The sequence below is a fragment of the Plectropomus leopardus genome, chromosome 8 (genome assembly GCF_026936395.1).
Source record: "Plectropomus leopardus strain MGB_pleo_1.0 chromosome 8, ASM2693639v1, whole genome shotgun sequence".
In the NCBI taxonomy this organism is placed as follows: Eukaryota; Metazoa; Chordata; class Actinopteri; order Perciformes; family Serranidae; genus Plectropomus; species Plectropomus leopardus.
Window position 1 is genome coordinate 23,722,693 of NC_142183.1, and position 19,324 is coordinate 23,742,016.

At 43.7% G+C, this 19,324-nt stretch overlaps 1 protein-coding gene across 1 annotated transcript; it reads left to right on the forward strand.

Moving 5' to 3' along the window:
* Positions 1-429: 429 nt before the first annotated feature.
* On the forward strand, positions 430-17,932 carry kctd12b (potassium channel tetramerisation domain containing 12b). The gene is made up of 2 exons (XM_042493217.2): positions 430-2,017; positions 16,473-17,932. The coding sequence occupies exons 1-2, from the start codon at positions 1,174-1,176 to the stop codon at positions 17,048-17,050; spliced, it is 1,422 nt and encodes a 473-aa protein (XP_042349151.2). The 5' UTR covers positions 430-1,173; the 3' UTR covers positions 17,051-17,932.
* Positions 17,933-19,324: the final 1,392 nt, after the last annotated feature.

Below are 19,324 nucleotides of genomic sequence, written 5' to 3' on the forward strand. Positions count from 1 at the left end.
TGGGCAGTATAATTATTTTTGCTCTTATTGCGCACTGTTTATTTAGTCCAAGAAACAAATGGGGACATTGGGAAAACATGCATGAATAAATGTTGGGAGCACATGTTTGGTTGCTGTTCTCGTCAGTTTATGACAGTCCTATTTATGGAATGTATGAATGAATAAATTATGGGGGAAACTAAAAAAAAACAAAAAAAAAAAACAAGGAGAGAGGCCCTTCAAATGGATTCTGTTTGTATTTGGGGCAACTATTTACGCTGAACTTTCAGTGAAATCATCAGACTTTATCTTCCATGCGCTATTATAGTAAATACAGTTAAGGACCTATCTATTTACACTGCTCTCTGAAGACAGGTTATTTTGACCTGGATCCAAGCCGTGGCGCGTCACCGCAGGTGGGCGTGGCTAATCGGGTGAATAACGCTGTATCCCCCGTTACGTTGCAGCAGAGTTACCGTCTGACACGAGAGAGGAGCGGAGGGAGCAAACAGCTGAGCGTCTCGCGCAAATTTTAACCGCAGAGTGATGGAAACCATTGAGATCTTTTTGTTCACCTTCCTCACCAGTCACTACTTCAGCAACGTCCTCATAGTCTTGTGGCTTTACGTGTACGGGATACCCACAGATCTCAGCAACTATGGATTGCCTCAGTGTTGAAGTTGGGCCACCTGATCCTGTTTGCGCCAGGACAACCGAGCAAAATTAGAGTAAGAGAAGTCGTTATGGACAGTTGTGCAAATGGTGCATTTCCTGCTCAGAGAACTGGTGTCAAAAGCAGAGTTTCAATCTCAGGATATCACATCTATGTGCGCGTAAAGGACGCGGACACAACGGCTCCTCTAAACGCTGCTTGAAATACCCCGCGCTATGTTTTAGCAATAATGGGAGAACGCTGTAGTTAGAATAGAGGGTGTGTTTATGGGACCATTTAGTTTCTGCCGGCTTTGATGCAAGAGTGGCGGCCAGTTTTTATTGCGCGCATACCAATTGTGCGCTGCTGCAGATTAGCAGCTCCGTTACCACAGGCGATCCACCGCAGCAGGACCTGCAATCTTTGACAGCAACAGGCCTCATCAACCACTGTGAAAATCCCTTTTCAACTCCTGTTATTGAACTTTCTCCACAATCAAGAGAGTTTTAAAGCTGCACCCAACTGTGAGGCAGGAGCAAGCCATGGCTTTACCAGATAGTGGCATATCTGGAGAGGAGGTACCCTTCCCAGAGATCATAGAGCTCAATGTTGGTGGGCAGGTGTACATAACCCGCTATTCTACCCTCACAAGTGTGCCAGACTCCCTGCTATGGGAGATGTTCAGTCGGAAGTCAGCCAAAGGACTGGCCAGGGACACCAAGGGGCGCTTCTTTGTGGACCGTGATGGTTTTCTGTTTCGTTACATCCTGGACTACATGCGGGACCAGCAGCTGGTTCTTCCAGACCACTTCCCTGAGCGCGGGCGTCTGCAGAGGGAGGCCGAGTTCTTCAACCTGCCAGAGCTTGTCAAGCTGCTGGCGCCCAAAATCAGCAAGCAGAACTCTCTTGGCGACGAGGGATGCCAGAGTGACCCAGAGGACTCGTCACCTGGGATTGACACGGCCCGCAACCTGGGCTCCCTGGGTGCTGCTGCTGCTGCCTGTGCCAGCTTGGTGCCAGGTGCCATGGATGGCAAACGCTCCGGGTTCATCACCATCGGCTACCGAGGCTCGTACACCTTGGGCCGTGACAGCCACACCGATGCCAAATTCCGCAGAGTGGCACGGATCATGGTGTGTGGGAAGACCTCTCTGGCCAAAGAGGTGTTTGGGGAGACACTGAACGAGAGCCGTGACCCCGATCGCCCCCCTGAGCGCTACACGTCCCGCTACTATCTCAAGTTCACCTTCCTTGAGCAGGCTTTTGACAAGCTGGCTGACGCAGGCTTCCACATGGTGGCCTGTAATTCCACAGGAACCTGCGCCTTTGCCCATGAGCAGACGGACGACAAGATCTGGACCAGCTACACTGAATATGTGTTCTACCGTGAGTGAGACTTTGTTCCCCCGGTCCCCCCACCCTGTCTCCAAGTGCCCCCCTCTCCAGCCTCCAGCCGTCCTGTCCTTCTCTCTCTGATGGCTTCTGCACCAGTAGATGTACCGTAGATGTTGTGCCCCCTCCATCTCTCTCTGCAGCCTCCAGCTTTTATCCCATGAACAGCTGCTGCTCCGACTCTTCATACCTTTTCTGCAGGTCGAATCTGCAGCCCTCTCCCTCGATCCCAGATCCAACCCCTCATCCTCAGGTCCAGCTTTTCCCCTTGCTTAAACCACCGCTCCATGTAGTTGTAGTCTTCGGCCACAGCAACCCCACAGCCTCCCCTGCAGAGACTTCTGTGTACTATTTCCCTTTTGTACTCTATATATTGCATCTGCCTTGGTGAAGCACAATACTGTATCCAAGAGCTAATTTTGTTAAATAAGCGCCCCGGTGTGTCTATATGACTATTAAAGCAGTCATACCGGCATAAGGGAAAGGGCTTCAAAGAGCGGCCATGATGTACAGTGCTAAACTTTGCCTGCTTACACGAGCAGATCGGACTCTCCTGCTCCTCTGAACTAAATTACCAAATAATTGGACATCTGATCAGCCATGAGGGACGTGAGCGGCCCTAGCACAAGAAAAAGTGTAACACAAAAATCTTATTTCCTTCAGTTTTTATTAAATGTGTCCAGTACCATGTGGTTGGGAATGTGCCATACAGTATCTGTTCAGTTGTGAATGAATGAGGGTGATTATGATAATGCAGCCACATGGACAGGGAGAGGAAAAAAAACATGCTTTTTATTTTGAAAGGGAAAAGTAGGTGTGTGGAGTTTCCTTTTTCAGAGACACAGATTGTGTGGCAAAACAGCTTTGATAAACAATGATGAAAGCTCAAATATCATGAGATTTTGTAGTCAGAAAGAAAAAAAAAAGGTTGCCAGATGAGGTTTGCGTATTGATTGTGCAACGGAGCCTTCAGTATTGTAATCACCCACGCTGGGAGGGCAGAGGAGATGGAAGGTGTTACATCACTCATAGCCCATTGCTCTATTTTTTCCCTCATTGTGCTTCTTTGACACGTCTTTGCTCAATTACATATTTAAGAGTGTCTTTAAAGTGAAGTACTTCTCGGGGCAGGCTCTCATTATGACTACATGTTGTTTTCCATTAAAAAAAAAAAAGAAAAACAGAAAGAAAAAAGAAAAAAATGTGGTAGTCACCTTAGCGGATCACGTTTTGAGTGTTCTGTATACAATGATGTTATTCTTAATACTCAGTTTGGTATTAGTTTAAGCTGTTACATATTTGATGATAGCTCTCACTCGCTGTAAGTGGATAACCACAAGAAAGGGTGGGATGACGCTGAAGTCAGCCAAAGCCCAATGTTTTCTCACTACTGTAGCAAGGGCATTGTGAGGGCAGTTTTTAGCGAGCAGGTGAAGGAGTTAAGAAAGACGGTCGTTTCCAGATACAGCCTCAGGACAGGTCTGCACATCATATACCTCAGACTTCAACGCAAACTGAAGGCACTTGAGATCCAGCTGATGACGTGAGAATGCAGACAAAGTTAGAGAAATATCCCAAATGTAGATAAGAGGTTGAATATAAGGTGGATTCTGAGCTGAGAAGCAGCCATGGAGGCAGTGTAGTGCAGGATTTCTCCTGAGCTAGGCGGTGTCAGGTTGTAGTTTTGGCAGAGCGTCTGACAGTGACAATAAATGTATTCTGAAATGTCTAGAACCCGCAATGTTGTGTTTCAGTGTGATGAAGTGCTGTTGACATCTAAGTCAATATGTTAGACCTGCTGCAGTGTGTCGCTGCAGGGGCAGACGACACTGAAATTAAAAGTGTTCAGCACAACAACAACAGAAAAAGCAAAAATGGATTTGTCAATAAAATATGTTTTCTTTCTATTTGGGTTGTATTTTCCATTCATAACAAGAAATGTTTTCCCAGCACTGAATGACAGTCAGTACAAACCATGAGTAAGAAAGTGGTACATGCTCTGATTTTTACTGCAGTTTTAATGTTTAATTTCCAGCAACAATACAACTCAATCACAAGTAAACCAATTCAAATTTTCATCCCACCATTTCCTATTAAAGGAAATGTCCTTGGACATAAACTCTACTTCATATTAAATGTTCACTCTACCCTCAGGCGACATCTCCTCCCATCTGCTTCCCCACTTTTTCATTTCTCTCAGCCCAGTCTTTTATCGAGCAGTTGACCAAAAGACAGTGCCAGGATAAAAATGAGGACATGCATAGATAACAGGCTCTGTTCAAGCAGCGTACAAACCCTTATTTTGTTGCCAATAATTGACCTAATTAGTACTTACAGTAAAGATTTTAAAGCAGAATCCAGGACAGTGAATACTGTAGTTGTATGGTCTTCACAAGATTAAAGACAGTGTTTGTCTTCTCAATAATAACACAGCATTTTCATCAAAATATAATTGGACATAATTTGAGCAACAACCGGGGTCATGTTTAAGTAGGTGAGGCAGTTTTATGACTCAGTTTTCTTACCTAGGGATTATCACATGCTAATTACCTTAGTATAAGACCTTCAAACCTGATCTCAGTCTGGCCTAGATAAAAGCATAGCTAATGAGCTTCACAAAAAACTGTTTAAACATTTATGTGACCGCTTTCCTGGAAAACAGACGATTTTTGTTACGGGTCTGCAATGCATGACGAATCCTCAGAGACGGAGGACAATAATGTGCCTGCAGTGTCTCTTCAGCCCAAACAGTCACAGGGTCCTCAGTCACAGTGCTCCAAGCAAACCGACGCACCTTGGGAGTGCCAAGGTCAGTCATTAGCACAAGCCTGGAGAGACACACGCCTCATGTGTAAAATTTCAGGCGTCCTGAACCTCTCTTTCGCTCTATACCTCCACGAGTCGCCTTGAGACTCGACATTCAACAGTAAATGTGTGAGAAGTGTTGACACTGCGACAGTGAACAGCGGCAGCAGCCAGGTCCACAGGCCAAGCTGTGATGAAATGCTGCTTGGGTTTTTTTTCCTTATTTTTTTTTTAAAGCTCTGTTGTGAAACTTGTGGCTGAGAAAGTGTAGCCCGCCTGTCTTGCCTGCCAAACAAGGAGCAGGCTCTAGCTGTGTCACCACCGTGATATGCTTGCTCTATTTAGAGTGTTATAATAAAGATATTTTACAATGAAATTTTGCTTCTCTGTCTTTTGGGGAAAAAATCAAAATAGTAGATTGTATTATTTGCACACAGCACACAATTTAATCAAATCTTTTATTTTCGTTTTACTTATACATGTGGTTTGAAGTTAGCAGAGTTTCTCAGTGAGCTTGTGCAATTCATTATTTAACTCTCGCCATGCACAAGCACAAGGGAAATGCACCCTGAGAGCACAAGGCTGTTCTCTCTCCCTCGAGGCGGTGATTTGACCCATGGCGTGTTCCTGTGGTGCTATTGTCACTCTAGGCGGCTCTACATGGCAACATGCCTTGGCTCGGTCTGCCTCCCTCTCTTAGAATGATCCCCTTGTCTCGAAGCCAGCTGGGTCATCATCATTTCCCCTGTTTGGAAAAAGAAAGGAAAGAGAGCAGGGGAGGACAGGAGCGGATGTACGTGAAAGGAAGAAAAAGGGACCGGAAAATGGGGCAAGGAAGCGGAGAGACAGTGAGACTGATAACCTGGTGGAAGCGAGATGAGAGTGGGAGAGTATTTAACCGGGGAAGGATTTGGTGTTCCCATCTTATCTCTCTTCCTGAGCAGCATGAAATGCGCTGTTATTCGGAGAGGTGCTGGGCTGTCCAGACAAACAAAGCCGTCACTGGGCCGTGTTGTAATGTGCTCCTCTGTGGCCTGTCTGCTCCGTCAACACTCACACAGAAATTCAGTTACACCAGACAGATATAGATCCACAGGATTACTCAGTATGGTTGGGATAAATATTGATTCATAGTGAGATTAGATCAAAAGAAAGGTGGAAAGTGATATTTTCCAGCAGAAAAATAGATTGTCTTTCTCATGTTTAAGTGAACTGTGCCTTTAAATTGACTATGAGCAGCCCAGGTTCTCAGTTTTGCATTCTCTTTTATGAATAGACAAATCACATGAGTAATTGTGACAACACAGAGCTCCACGATGAGTCATTTTCTCAACATCTTACACTGAATGTGTATCAGATTTTGTCTACATGCTGCTGTTTCTTTTCATTCAGCTGCAACCATCTGTGGCTCTGTGCTTGTTTATGTCTTTTTCAGCCTCTGTGTTTTGTCTACTTCAAGATCTGTGTGCCAGTATACTTTTTGGCTCTGTTTTTGTTTTCGTCCTGGTGTTGTGCTTACGTGGATATTTGGCGGACAGACAGGATGAGTGTTTGTGTGGATGGGTCACCGCTGGGTTGGTATAAGGGGGGGCCACGCAGGGGCAATGAACTAGGTGCACTCCCTGTCTCACAAATATGCTGAGTGGGCAGTTTAGCTGCTCCAAACACATACATGCAGAGAGGGAGGGAAGTTGCTTGGAGAAGATGTGCAACAACTCTCCCGTGTGAGGCTAATGACTTGGAGCTGTGAGGTTTTAGATCTAATTGGCTGCCTTCTTTTCACTCTTCTTTCTGTGTGATCAGTTAAAAAGGCATTAGCAGGCAAACAAGCCATTTGCCTCCCTCGTGCACTCTTGACAGCAATAAACAGGGAAGTCCATGCTAGTGTAGAAAAGCATCGTTGCTGCTAATTACCTGGGAGTAGCGTCAGCCAACAGGAGCATGTAATGGGGAGCTGGAGAGAGCATATGCGGCAGCCTGAGGCCTACCACTGCTTTCTCTATATGACATACAGTATGTGTGTGTGCATGAATGTAAGTAGAGAGCTCTACATGCCTTTTGTCCATTTGCACATGTAAACGTACGTGAGCTCCAGCCCCTCTGTGCTTGTCCTCGACAACAACATGGTTCGCCCACGCTGCCGTGTACACCCACATGCAGAGTACAGTAGCGCTGGCTTGGGGCAACTTTATTTTATTGTGTGTTGGGTTATTTATAGTGGACCAGTCATGGAGTCAGATGTGTATCGTCAGTGTGCTGCTCTATCCTCCAGCATGGGTGCCCCACTTCCCCCTCCTCTTTTTCACACATGTCTCCTGCAGAGTGAAGCTATCATGCAAGGTCAAGGCTGTACATAAGACAGGAGACAGATGTGGGAGTTAACAAGAGAAAAGGAGCACATTAAGTCACGAGTGATAGTACAGTACCGAATCTCTGTTACTGTTCCTCTCTCTCTCTCCACATCGTCTCCTTATTATTCTCTTTGACTTCACCATATTTTCGCTTCTCTTTTAAGCTCCAAAACACAGAAAGAATAACTGACAGAGGAAAGCAGGAGGGATGTGCAGAAATACAAAGAAACAGTAGGATGGGAATGAGGGAGCATGAAATTAGTTAAAGGGAGTGAGTCAGAGTTTCAGAAGCAAGTTGTAGGATTAAAAAGGAAGGCAACAAAAAGGAGAACTCAAGAGGCAAAGTTCCTCAGTGACAGGGCCGTAGCGACTGTGAATATGTGAAGAAGAGCATGAGGAGTGGGGCAGGAGCAGTTTGAAAGGAAAAGGAGAGAAAAAAACGAGAAATGGCAGATTGGGCAAAGGGAGGTGGAAGTTGTGGTAATAACAGACGGAAACAGTTGGAGGACAGTTGACCTTCCTCTGCTAGAGAAAGCTGCAACTGGCATTTAAAAGATGTCAATTGTTCACTACTAATACAACATACAATACATACAATACATACAATACATACAATACATACAATACAACAGCTAAATGCCATGGATGCATTAAAGGCCAACAGGTCCCCTAAAGCCACAGCCTCCATGAAGTGACAAATAACACTTCGTACAGTGACCCAGTGTTTTTTAAATATTCACTATTTCATCTTATTTAACTGTGTACGTGCATGCAGCAAATTCACTCAGCCTGTTCTTGCCCCTCTATCTCTCTGTTAATCAGACCACAAATGAGACAAGAATTAGTGAGCTAGCAACCCCACGTCCCTCCGCCTCGCTCCCTGCTGCTGTGTACTGCTTCCCAAGAGGAAGAACAGTTAGCGGCATGTGAAACGGACCTTCTGTTGGCGGCTGTAGTAGCTCCACTTCTGCCAGTGCAAACCTCCCAGTGCAATGTGTCACAATTAGCTGGTGGCCAGCAGCAGCCCTGGGTCAATTTGTGTAACGGCAGCAACAGAAAGCTTTCTGAACAAGCATGGAGTTGGGCTGATGCCTTAGTGCTGAAGTGTCTACTGGCTGAATTCGGGTTGCCGCACCCGCTGACTGGGGGGTCTTTCTTTTCTTTTTATTTCATTTATTTTTGGGTTCTCACCTTTATTTGACAGGAAAGCTTAGAGTGAAAGGAGGAAGAGAGAGGGCAAGGACAAAACCTTTGTACAAGGGTCACCTGCTCTAGCAGGTGAGCTACTGGGCGCCCCGATTGGGTATCTTTCCTCTGAGCTGTTGCCCATTCTTTTTCTGTTGAGGAGGTCTTTAGCGGCGGGAAGTGAGGCGGAGGACACACTGTGACTCGAGGGTTTAGCTAATGCCGCAAAAAACATGAACAAGAAGCCACAGCTGTGAGCCGTTTTAGCTCCAGTTAGCAGAAGGTTAACCATTAGCAACACTTTCTCTTCATCTCTGAAACACTTGGCTGATACTGACATGTGTTTTATGTTGTTTGTTTTCAGACTCTCTTTTAGATTCTGTGTTTGATATGTGCTTCTTCCTGTTTTGGTTCACTTTGCAGAGTAGACAGTTGTTGCCAATGCTGGAATAGCAACTTCATCTGCAGGATTTCCCGCCAGTGAATCAGGCTTTTACTGAAAAACATGCACTTACATCTGCATTTGTAAAACAGCCAGTAGGAATGCCCTCTCTCTGACCTGTGATTGGCCAAAGTCTTCCATCACAGGATGGATTCTCTAAAGCCTGAAAATGGAGCCAAGAGGAGGTGCAGATATCTAGTGTTCTCTCACTCCAGCTGAATTACAGGATGCCTAAAGTTGATTGTGGAATTCTTGCACAAAAGAGCCAAAATTACACTGCCTATTCCAGTGTTAAGGGGCTAAATGGAAAGTAGGAATAAATATTTTGGCCATAATTAGTCCCACTCATACAGAGTCTGATGCAATATATATATTTTGTATGTTTTGTTTGATTTAATCCTAAAGTTAACAGTTGCACAGTAAGCCAACATGAAGTTTCTGTACTAAAAATTCACAAAGTGATTACAAATGTGGGTCCTTTGTAACAGGGATTGTAAAATTATTGATTATTTACACCCCCCCCCTTTTTTTTTTTTTTTTTACAGTTTTTATTATTGAATATATCATTTTATGTTGTTGTTATATGTGCTGTTATTTTATGGGTATATATTTACTAGATTTTATTGATCAGCATTGTCTCATTAGGATGGGTACACTGTATGTTTTTATGGATAAACAAATTGAACTTTAGAAATTGGTGCTTTTATGTAATTGTGCCCAGAGGCCCATAGTCTCATGATGTGTTTACAGCTGATGATGCTAAAATTTCTGTCTTTGCAAATGAATGTCTCAAGATGGCAAATTACTTTAATCTGATGAGTTTTAATTGCATGCCATCAATCACCGACAGAGGGGGAAAAAAGTTTCATTTCTTTATGCTGATGTAATCTTGGCACGGAAAATTTAGAATTTATTAGTTACACTTCATGTATGTAATGATATAGTTACTTCTAACAACAAAACTGGTATCATTGCTGTGGAAACAATGTGTAAGCGCAGGGAGTAGTCACTTTGTTTCAGCTGATCGAATGTATCCTGCTTTAAGCAGTGAGTTTTAAATGTGTCTGTCAGCACTATGGGATTCACCTCGGCCATCTGGACACTTGGGCTCTAATCTGCCCCTCTAATTATCAGTAATCTGGACAGCCTGGTTTGTCCTTGGTGCTGCAGTCCTGGGATGGGATGGACCCCGGCTGAGGAGAAGCAGGTGGCAGGGGGGCTGCAGGCTCTACAGGGGCTGAGGGGTGCCAGGATGGGCTTTAGGGTGCTTAGACAGGCTGGTTATGGGCTGCGGCAGCCAGGCAGCAGCTCAGGGTGTTTAAAGCAGGGGGGAAGATAAAGAGGAGGCACATGGAGCAGGTGAATCGGCAGGACACTTGGATCTAACATTTGTGCAAGTCTGCAAAAATAAGAATCATATAATGGAGTTTTCTGCTCCCAAAAGAATTCTGCAGGTTACTTCCCGATGATGAGCTCACAGGTTTCTCTTTCCCCCTTTCTGTCCTCTAACCTCTATGCTTTTCTTACTTGGCAGCAGCTCCCAGGTCTCCAGCTGTTTACGTCACGCATTTCCTCCACATTATGTAGACTGACAGATCTGTAATTGCTCAGAGACATGTGAGTACACTCTGGTGATTTTGATATGGACGACTGTGCCTGTGCTGCACCTTGTAAAGTTATTCGGAAGAATATAGCCTTACAACGTCTGATTATGTTTTTGCTCTGATGGCAATCAGAGAGGGAAAAGACAATGAATGAGAAGACAGTGGGTGGTGAGGCCCTCTCCGTCACTAGGCGCCATACTGATCATTTCACAAAGCAGATGTTGCATATCTGAGCTGAATACGAGGTCATTAGATATAAAACATGCTGTAATTGCCAAAACTATGTAGCATGAGCTCCCATTAGAGCAGCAGGATGGAGCCATATGTACAACTTCACACTTCTGATTAAAGGCTCGTCTCGGTCTAAGAGAAATTACTATGCATTGGTGTAGCTCGGGCTCCTGCACGTCATTGTAGCGTTACCATGGAGATGATGCTGTCCTCTTGTTTGCCAGTCTTCAATCCCCGGGTCACAACACCTGTCAGTGGCCACTATGAATTTTAAGAAGTACCCACAGGCTGAATGACCTAGTCATATATAAGGTAACACAGAAGCAGCTGATGCATTCATTTTTAAACAGCTTTGTTTTACATTCATACATTGTGAGGTGTTAAAGTCAAACTGAAATGACATTGTTTTTCTGACTCTATTTGTGTACTATAATGACACTGCAGCTATTTTTCAAATGAGGATCTTTGGACATATTTGAGGAAACAGCATCTAAGCATCATCTTGTAGAGCCTACAAATGCTGATAAAGTTTTCCCCCCTTTTCACCAAGCTTGCATATATTTAATCGTTATCTTTAGGAAATTTAGGATGTTATACAACACTGATCATTTGTAAGAACCCATTATGCTTTTGAAGAAACAGCTTAATATTTGGGGAAATACACTTCTTTGCTGTCTTTTCGAGAGTAAGAGGAGAAAATGGATCCTACTGATGTCTGTATTCTAAATTCAAACCACATTCACCAGTCGACTCATTAAGATTAGCTAACACTTTCTCACTTCCAAACTGTTAAATACAAGCGGCAACCTCAGAGGCTGAGAAATGAAGCCAAAGTGGAATTGCCAAACAATGTAGTACCTCAAATGGCCACTTGAAGCTGGCTCCAAAACACATTAAATCCCCATAGACCTACATGTTAAAATGCCCAAAGTGTTTACAGCCTGGTACAAACAGAACAGTTTGGGCATTTTGACATTTAAATTTTATTAAGGCCTAAAGTTATACATATTCAATAATTTTATTTAATTTGTTATGTAACAGTAAATCAGTTAGTATGTCACATGACTTATGCCACACATGTCCTGTCATGATAAGTACATTACACAGTTTAAAAGACTCAAAGTTGACTTTTGGTTTCAGACGGGACAAACTCCAGTCACCAGGGTGAAATGCCGATGTATATTTGATACTACTTTCTTTCTACTACATTGTTGCTAGGAATGGATTTATATTGGAGATTGTTAGAAGACTGGTGCATAGCACGCTATAGGTATCAAAAGCCAAGAGCCTCTGACCAGACTGATGTATATGATGCCCTGGAACGAGAAGAGGTTGGATTAGCACAGTGATGACTTGAACCAATGGGAAACAGCTAGCCTGACTCTGACTCTATGCCTCCAGAAAGTTATTGCTCTTAGCCAAGAAATAGTCTGGCACATACATATCTACGGTGGCCCTGAGAGCTCAATGCACTGCAAATAAAACAAAGACATACAACTCACAAAACAAACCACAAGCAAATTAAGAAAAAAATGTCACCACCACCACAACAAATACAGAAATGCACTGTAAGTAGGTCACACTATAATGGAAACTGCTTCCAGGGAAGACTATTAAGCACATAGCTGAAATTACCCTATATGTAAAATGGACTTGCACAGCATGTGTGTTTCCATTTACACACTGGTGGCTGAGGCTACCATACAAGGTGCCACCTGCTACTCAGCTTAAACGGACTCACACGCAGATGGAAAAGCAACTGATTTGGGGTTCAGTATTTTGCCCAAAGAAACTAAGACATGAGGACCGGAGGAGCCCCAGATCGAACCGCTGACCTCCTAATTGGTGGACAACCTGCTCCACTTACTAAGCCACAGCTGCATCCCACATGAGTCGAGTCACAACAAAGAGTAACCAACGTGTGCAGTCACAGAGAAACATAGGGAATGCCTGAGCTAAAAAAAGTTTTTAGAGCCCATTTAGCAGTTATTGTAACAATCATAATAATTGACACTGTCATGTGGCATCAAAATAATGTAGGTGGTGCAATCAGTGCACTTATATCATAAAACTTTAAACAATTTTGACCAATAAGGTACACAAGTCTAAAAAAATCACCAAGGATTGATATACTCTATGTACTACTGCTATTACTTAGCAAAAAAAAAAATCCATTTGACTTCAAAAAGAAAGCAACTCCTGTATGTTTTTATTAGGTCTGAATGAAAATACATTTTTTCCCCACCAAAATAGAGTGTTTATTTCAGTGCCTTCGTTGTCATAGTTGTTTTGAGTCAGTGTGTATAATACACAGTGTGATATGATTCAAGTAAAACATAAAGATTCAGGTGGGGTGAGACAACATTACACACCGTAGAGGAGACATTTAGTGACAGAGAGGTGCTAAACCCTGGCAACAGTGCCACATTAGAGTTGCTAATAGCAGTAATGATGGCAACAGAGGGATGTGTCACACTGAACAGATGGGAGAAACTGAGCGAGAGAGAGGAGAGGATGTGTGAGAAAGTGCTTTGGCTTTTGCATATATCCCTGGAGAAGTGGCCTGGGGAAAAGGGTTGAGTGCTCTCTTTCGCTGTTCTCCTCCATAAGGCTTAGTGATGGAGGAAAGCATGGAGCCCATCCCCCAGTGGATTATTCCTTCGACACTGTTAAGCCCCCATACTCCCACGTCCAGGCGGCCCTTTAAAACACATGTATTCATTATGAGAGGCATTGAATGCACCAAACACACAAACAGTGGAGCACATGTTTATGTCAACCCCTCCTTCCCCTACATCTTCTTTCTTCCTCTCTGTCTTTATCTATCCTTCTTTCAAATGTCAGTACATGCCTGGAATATAACAACACACACACACACACACACACACACACACACACACACACACACACACACACACACACATCTGCCTGCATACACACACATGCAAACACTCACTCCTACACATACAGTACGCACACACACGTGCTTATGCATGCATGCACAAATACACAAGAAAACACTCACTTGCTCTCACAAACAGGCACACACACACACACACACACACACACACACACACACACACTCGTATTCAGGTATTCAGAAAGCCAATGCAGTGGGAGAAAATTCTGTGCCGCCTCCGTTTGACACAAGCAGCTTTTCCTGTTATATAAGATGGGTTACCGTGACGATGAGCCCCGTTGACGGAAAGAGTGTGGGGCCTTGTGTGTCTTCATATGTCTGTTTACATGTGAGTGTTTGGGTTGTGCATAGTATATTGTACCTGAGTATCTATGCAAGAGCATGCATGAGAGGTTGTGAGAATCATAAGTGTCTAATATGTTTCTCCGTTATAGCTTCACAGTGAGAGTTTAAAATGATGTTACTGTCGGGTGATGGAGTGCATGAGCAATATGCACAAAGAACTGTCATTAACTTGGTCTAAGGCCAAACTCATGTGGATACATTTTAAAATGTTTATGTATTGGATTTTTTTACAGTCCACAGAACATTTTCCGATTGTTTTCTCTTCAGCGCCCACATTGAAATACCACAACAACAAGAACAAGGCTCAGATCTCCTTTGTTCGGCATTTGCAGTGGTAAAGCTTTGCACTATTTTCTCCAGAGATTTTCTGAAATGCTATTTACTGTTTACAGAGCAGGCATGAAGTCCAGAGGAAGTCTCCAAAATGTATCATGTGACCAGAGAGCATGAGAATGCATAACAATCATACAGTGACATTCTGGATTGGCCAAGTTTTCCCAATTCACCCTGCAACACAAAAGGGGCAATTTTCAGCTGTGCTGTGTTTTCCATGGTCAAAAAACCCCCACAGGATTAGCGTGAAATGGAAGGCCAAAAAAAGACAAAAGATGAAATTTATCCGCTTTAGTGTGGACATGGGCGACATTTGCTGTGAGTTGCTCAGTCAATCTGAGGCTGTGTACCATCATGTAGACAGTGAAAATCAAAGGAAAAAGAGGGGCTGATTACCCACTCGCTGGCTGCTGGGGGGCGGGGGGCTGTTTGTAAAGAAAGAGGGTACAATTCAAAATGGTTGATGGGTTTTCAAATACCGAGAGGTGCAGAGTGTGCATGTGCCACTCCAACTATTCCGAGAAGTTGCACCACAGCAATCTCCTCTGTCCTCACATAGAGATGAGATGAAAAATCAACATACCGTGAAAAATGACTTGTCAAGCTTCAGTCAGGAGGCTTCACGCCATCCGTTCAGTCACAGTACTCTATCTAGGATAATGCACTCACAGGCAAAGGTAAAAGGGAACTAAGGGAACTGAAATTAAATGAAACTGTCCTCCACTCTCCTTATCTCTCATTTCCTGTTCTCTCCTGCTGAGCTCCTTTCTCTGCTAATTTCTGTTTCCATAATGCTCCTATGCACTCTCGTGCCAGCATGTGTTTACTTTTGTACTCTGAGACAAAAACTGTGAAGCTCAAAGCTGAGGTGCTTGTTCCTGTGCCAGCAACACACTACTGACACACTTTGATAAGGCAAACAGAAAAAAGAGAAAGGTAATCAAATTTCTGTGTGAAACTCTACTGTACTATACTGAGACCTGAGTATGAATATTATTTTCATCATTTTATTTATCCATTTTTAAGGAATAATTTAACATTTTGGGAAATGCTTATTGGCTATGATGCTGAGAATTAGATGATAAGATTGGTACCACTCTCAGAGAGTTGTGTTGATTTTCCCATTTAAAGCTGAGGTAGGCAGTTTTACTTTGGCTTCATCTGGCAAAAATCCCATAAAAAACTTAGAGCGTATTGTAAGTCAGCTCGTTTGAAAGACTTCTGCACCTCGTCTTGGCTTTGTTTCAGGCTCTAGAAAATCAATCTTGTGATGGGAGACTTTGGCCGATCACAGGTCATTTCAGAGAGAGGGCATTCCTATTGGCTGTTCTTCAAATGCAGATGTGTGTGCATGTCCTTTCAGATGACAAAAGCCTTAATAAATGGCAGAGAATCCTGAAGAAAAAAGTATTTCAATTTTGGCAACAACTACCTACACTGCAGGCTTATCACAAAGAGTCTAAAAGAGAGTCTGACAATGAACAAAAAAAAACACGTTAATATCGGCATAGCATTTTGGAGATGGAGAGAAAATGAACAGTTTGCCTTCTGCTAACTGGAACCAAAGGCTCATGTTTGCGCCGTCAAGTTAATGTTTTCATAGCATAAGTTAGCAAAAGCCTCAAAACATATTGTGTCCTCCACCTCAGCCACAGAAGAGCTGGCAGCAGCTCAGGAGATGGACCCCCCAGTTAGTTACCGCAGCAACCCACATCTAGCAAGTCCAGCTCCCTGCTGGATCACTAGCAGGTTAGACTGAGCACTGCTGCTGGCCACCAGCCCGTTGTGACACCCACTGGCCAAGTTTGAGCTGCTACAACCACTGACCAAAGGTCCGTCCCCTGAGCTGCTGCCAGTTCTCCTCCTGGACAAGCAGGCCACCCTGGGGGGAGCTAGGCGGAAGGACGGTAGGGTGGCTAATGGCACCCCACCTAATGCTAATTCTTGTCTCATTTCTGGTCTGATCAACACAGACAGAGGGAGAGGGGCAACATGGGCCTAAGTGAATGCACTGTGTGCAGCTGTGAGAGCAACCTGCAGGAAGGTGTATTTTCAAAAGTTGTATTTGACCTTTTTTAACCTTTTTCAGATTCCACCCTGCCTCAAATCTCATCAAGAAAAATTATGAGCATTTTTTCCCCATGAAGAACGACAAACGCTACCTTTAATTATGACTTTGCATAAAATGCAAATTTCACAGACTTTAATTTGTAATTCTTTCGTCCTGCTGCAGGTGGCTCATCACTGATTTCCAAGGCGATGCCCTCTGACCCCCCATCTCTCACTGAAGTAGTGACCTCTCACCCTGACACTGCTCATGCTGAATCAGCCACAGCGGAGCCCAGCAGCACTGGCCGCACCCAAAGCCTTCCAGAAACCAGCAACATCACAACACTGGACATACGAAACCCGCTGCCCACAGACTGTCCTCCACCTCCAACACCTCCTCTTCCTCCCCCACCTCCTCTTGCTGCAGACAGCCCCGACCTCCCACCTCTTTCACCTTCAGTCCTGCCTCCTCCTCTGCCATCCAAACCTTTTTCTACCTCCAGTCCTTCTCCCTCGACACCGCCTCCCGCTGAGAGCCCCCAGCGTCCCACCACTCTCAACCTAAAGACGCTGCCACGGCCCACCATCAGGGAGAACGGCGGTCCCCCGCTGGGGTTAGATGAGGAAGAGGAGGAGAAGAAGATGCTGGAGGAGGATCTGAAGAAATGCATCGAGGACTTTAAAAAGATTCGCTTGCCCAGAGAGTTTCCGGATCGCAAGAGGCACTGGCAAAGTGACTTGCTCAAGAAGTACAATGCTTAGAGCGCTTTTCTGTGGCATCGTAGTGACCAGAACTTTGACAAGGATTTTGTAACAATGTGAGTGGTGGACTCCAGCTTTATACTGCTGTGACGTTGCTCTGAGTCAGCAAGTTTACTTGAACCTCTAATGTAGTAGCTTTTGCATGTCAACATGACTAAACTGTTAAATTATGCGTAGCGCTTAGCTCATCTAGCAATCACACGTTAAAAGAGATTTGTCTTCTTCCATCGTAGAAAACCACATCCCTATAGAGATTGCTAGTGATACTTCTTTGTTCCACACAGCTTTTTGGAAACATTAAAAATATTTGAATCATTTTATTTCCGCTCATTCAGAGGATGATATATGTGATGTCGTTAATTAGACATTTCTGTCCTGCTCTCTTTGCTGTATCCACTGATCAAGCCACTGGAAAATGTAAGCTAAGTGTGAAATTTTGGGCATTTTGACCTTGCTGATGCAAAATAAAAGAAAGAAGTGAAATCTCTGGTGCTAATCATCTAAAATATCTCACCTCATCAATATTAACCGTACGACTTCAAAGCCTTTCTTCTCCTTGCCGCCTGTGATTCAAAAGCGCCGCAGTTTGGTTCATTTTGTGATTACATTATCTTCAAGCCAGCAACGGAAAGAATTCAGAGTGGGAGAGTGTGTTGTACCGGGAAGCGCAGTGGGTAATTACAGACGGCCAGCATGTGGAATAATAATGACAATAATGGCTAGATGAGCCAGTGCACAGTGCCATTTGTTCCTCTCTCTGCTTTGCATAAAATGTTCAACCAGCTTCACTAATGAATCACCAGGTTGATGTATGTCTGTATGTAGTCCTAGTTATGGGATATATGGAATAAGTCATAATAAAATGAAAACTTTCTCCTTTCAGTCACCGTGTGAACTGATTCTCAACATTATAGTATTCATCCACTTAAAACAATTGTTTAACATTTTGGGAAACTGGTTTACTCTCTTTCTAAAAGACAAAGATTGCCAATGCACTCATGTCTGCATTGTGTTCACCTCTAAACCGGCTCAATATCCTGTTATTATGACTCATTAAGGAGATCTTTCTATAGGTGTAGATTTCAGTGGGGACATGGTGGACACGCTTCCATTAATATTTAGAACATGTGCATGAGCAGAGGACTTTTATTTTGACAAAATTAAAGATAAAAAACTACATCCACCTTAGTTACTTGCTTCAGTGAATTTTTCTTTAAAAATTAACTGTCTTCAACCCTAGCATCATCAGTTTGGGAAAAATCAAGAGACAACACAGAGTATTTTTGAACTTTTGAAGCCTTTTGATCATTTTCCACCAGCACCCTGTTTCCACTAGAAATAATAACTCAAGCGAGTGACTATCAAATTGCTGTTCCCTTGTGATTTAAACAAACATCCATGAGTAATTCTGGGCTAATATTAAATTTCCAGACAGCAACAAATATTACACAGACACAGATAAATAGACTGCTGACTTATTGCATGTAGCTTTGAAAGCTGTTTTGTTGTCCCATTTTGTCTGTTTTGCCCAAATTACTTTCTCTGTCTATCTTATTTGACCTGAGCAGAACCGAAGTCCAACCTGCCGCTCTGATCATACTGACCCCGGTGGCCATCCACCGCATCTCTAGTTAGTCATCCTAATGATGTTGTCTTTTCCTGGAGCTGTCTATTAGCGCCATGCCTGCAGCTTGATGAAGTTCAGCTCTGGGTTAATATTGAGGTTAAGACATTAATCCCTAAGTGGTGGCTAAGAGGGAAGTTTTATCTCGTTAAAAATCAGACAAATAGAATAGTATTATCACACACACTGGTAACCGCTGAGGAGCAATAGAAACATCCTCTTGCTCTGAGAAGAGGATTAACAGCAGATTAGGGTTTGTCACAGCCTTAAAGAGTCTCTAAACAGCAGGCTATTCCTCACACAAACTACACGACAGCGACAATTTATACGAGTCAGTCTTTGCTGAAATATTTCACACCGTCATCAACATTGAGGCTGACTCCAACTGGCTGAGAAATCCATAGAAAATATTCGACTTCCCAGCTCATTAGAGAGTATTGCCTCATCAGCTCCTTTTCTCGTATTTCTCATCTTTCAGCATTGGCTTGGACAGCGCGCTGGCTGGGCTCCCGGGCTCGGAGGAGTGTCGTCGGTGCGTGCTTGAGTCAGGATGCATGCAGAGGATTGAAACAACAAGTCTCCCTGACTTAAAATTCCTGTTTACTGTGGCAGAATGTGCACAGTCTGCTGTGTTGGAGTCCTGTTAGACA

Coding starts and splice junctions, on each gene's coding strand:
- kctd12b (XM_042493217.2), top strand. CDS start 1,174: ATGGCTTTACCAGATAGTGGCATATCTGGAGAGGAGGTACCCTTCCCA. Junction 2,018..16,472: donor CACTGAATATGTGTTCTACC/GTGAGTGAGACT, acceptor GTCCTGCTGCAG/GTGGCTCATCACTGATTTCC.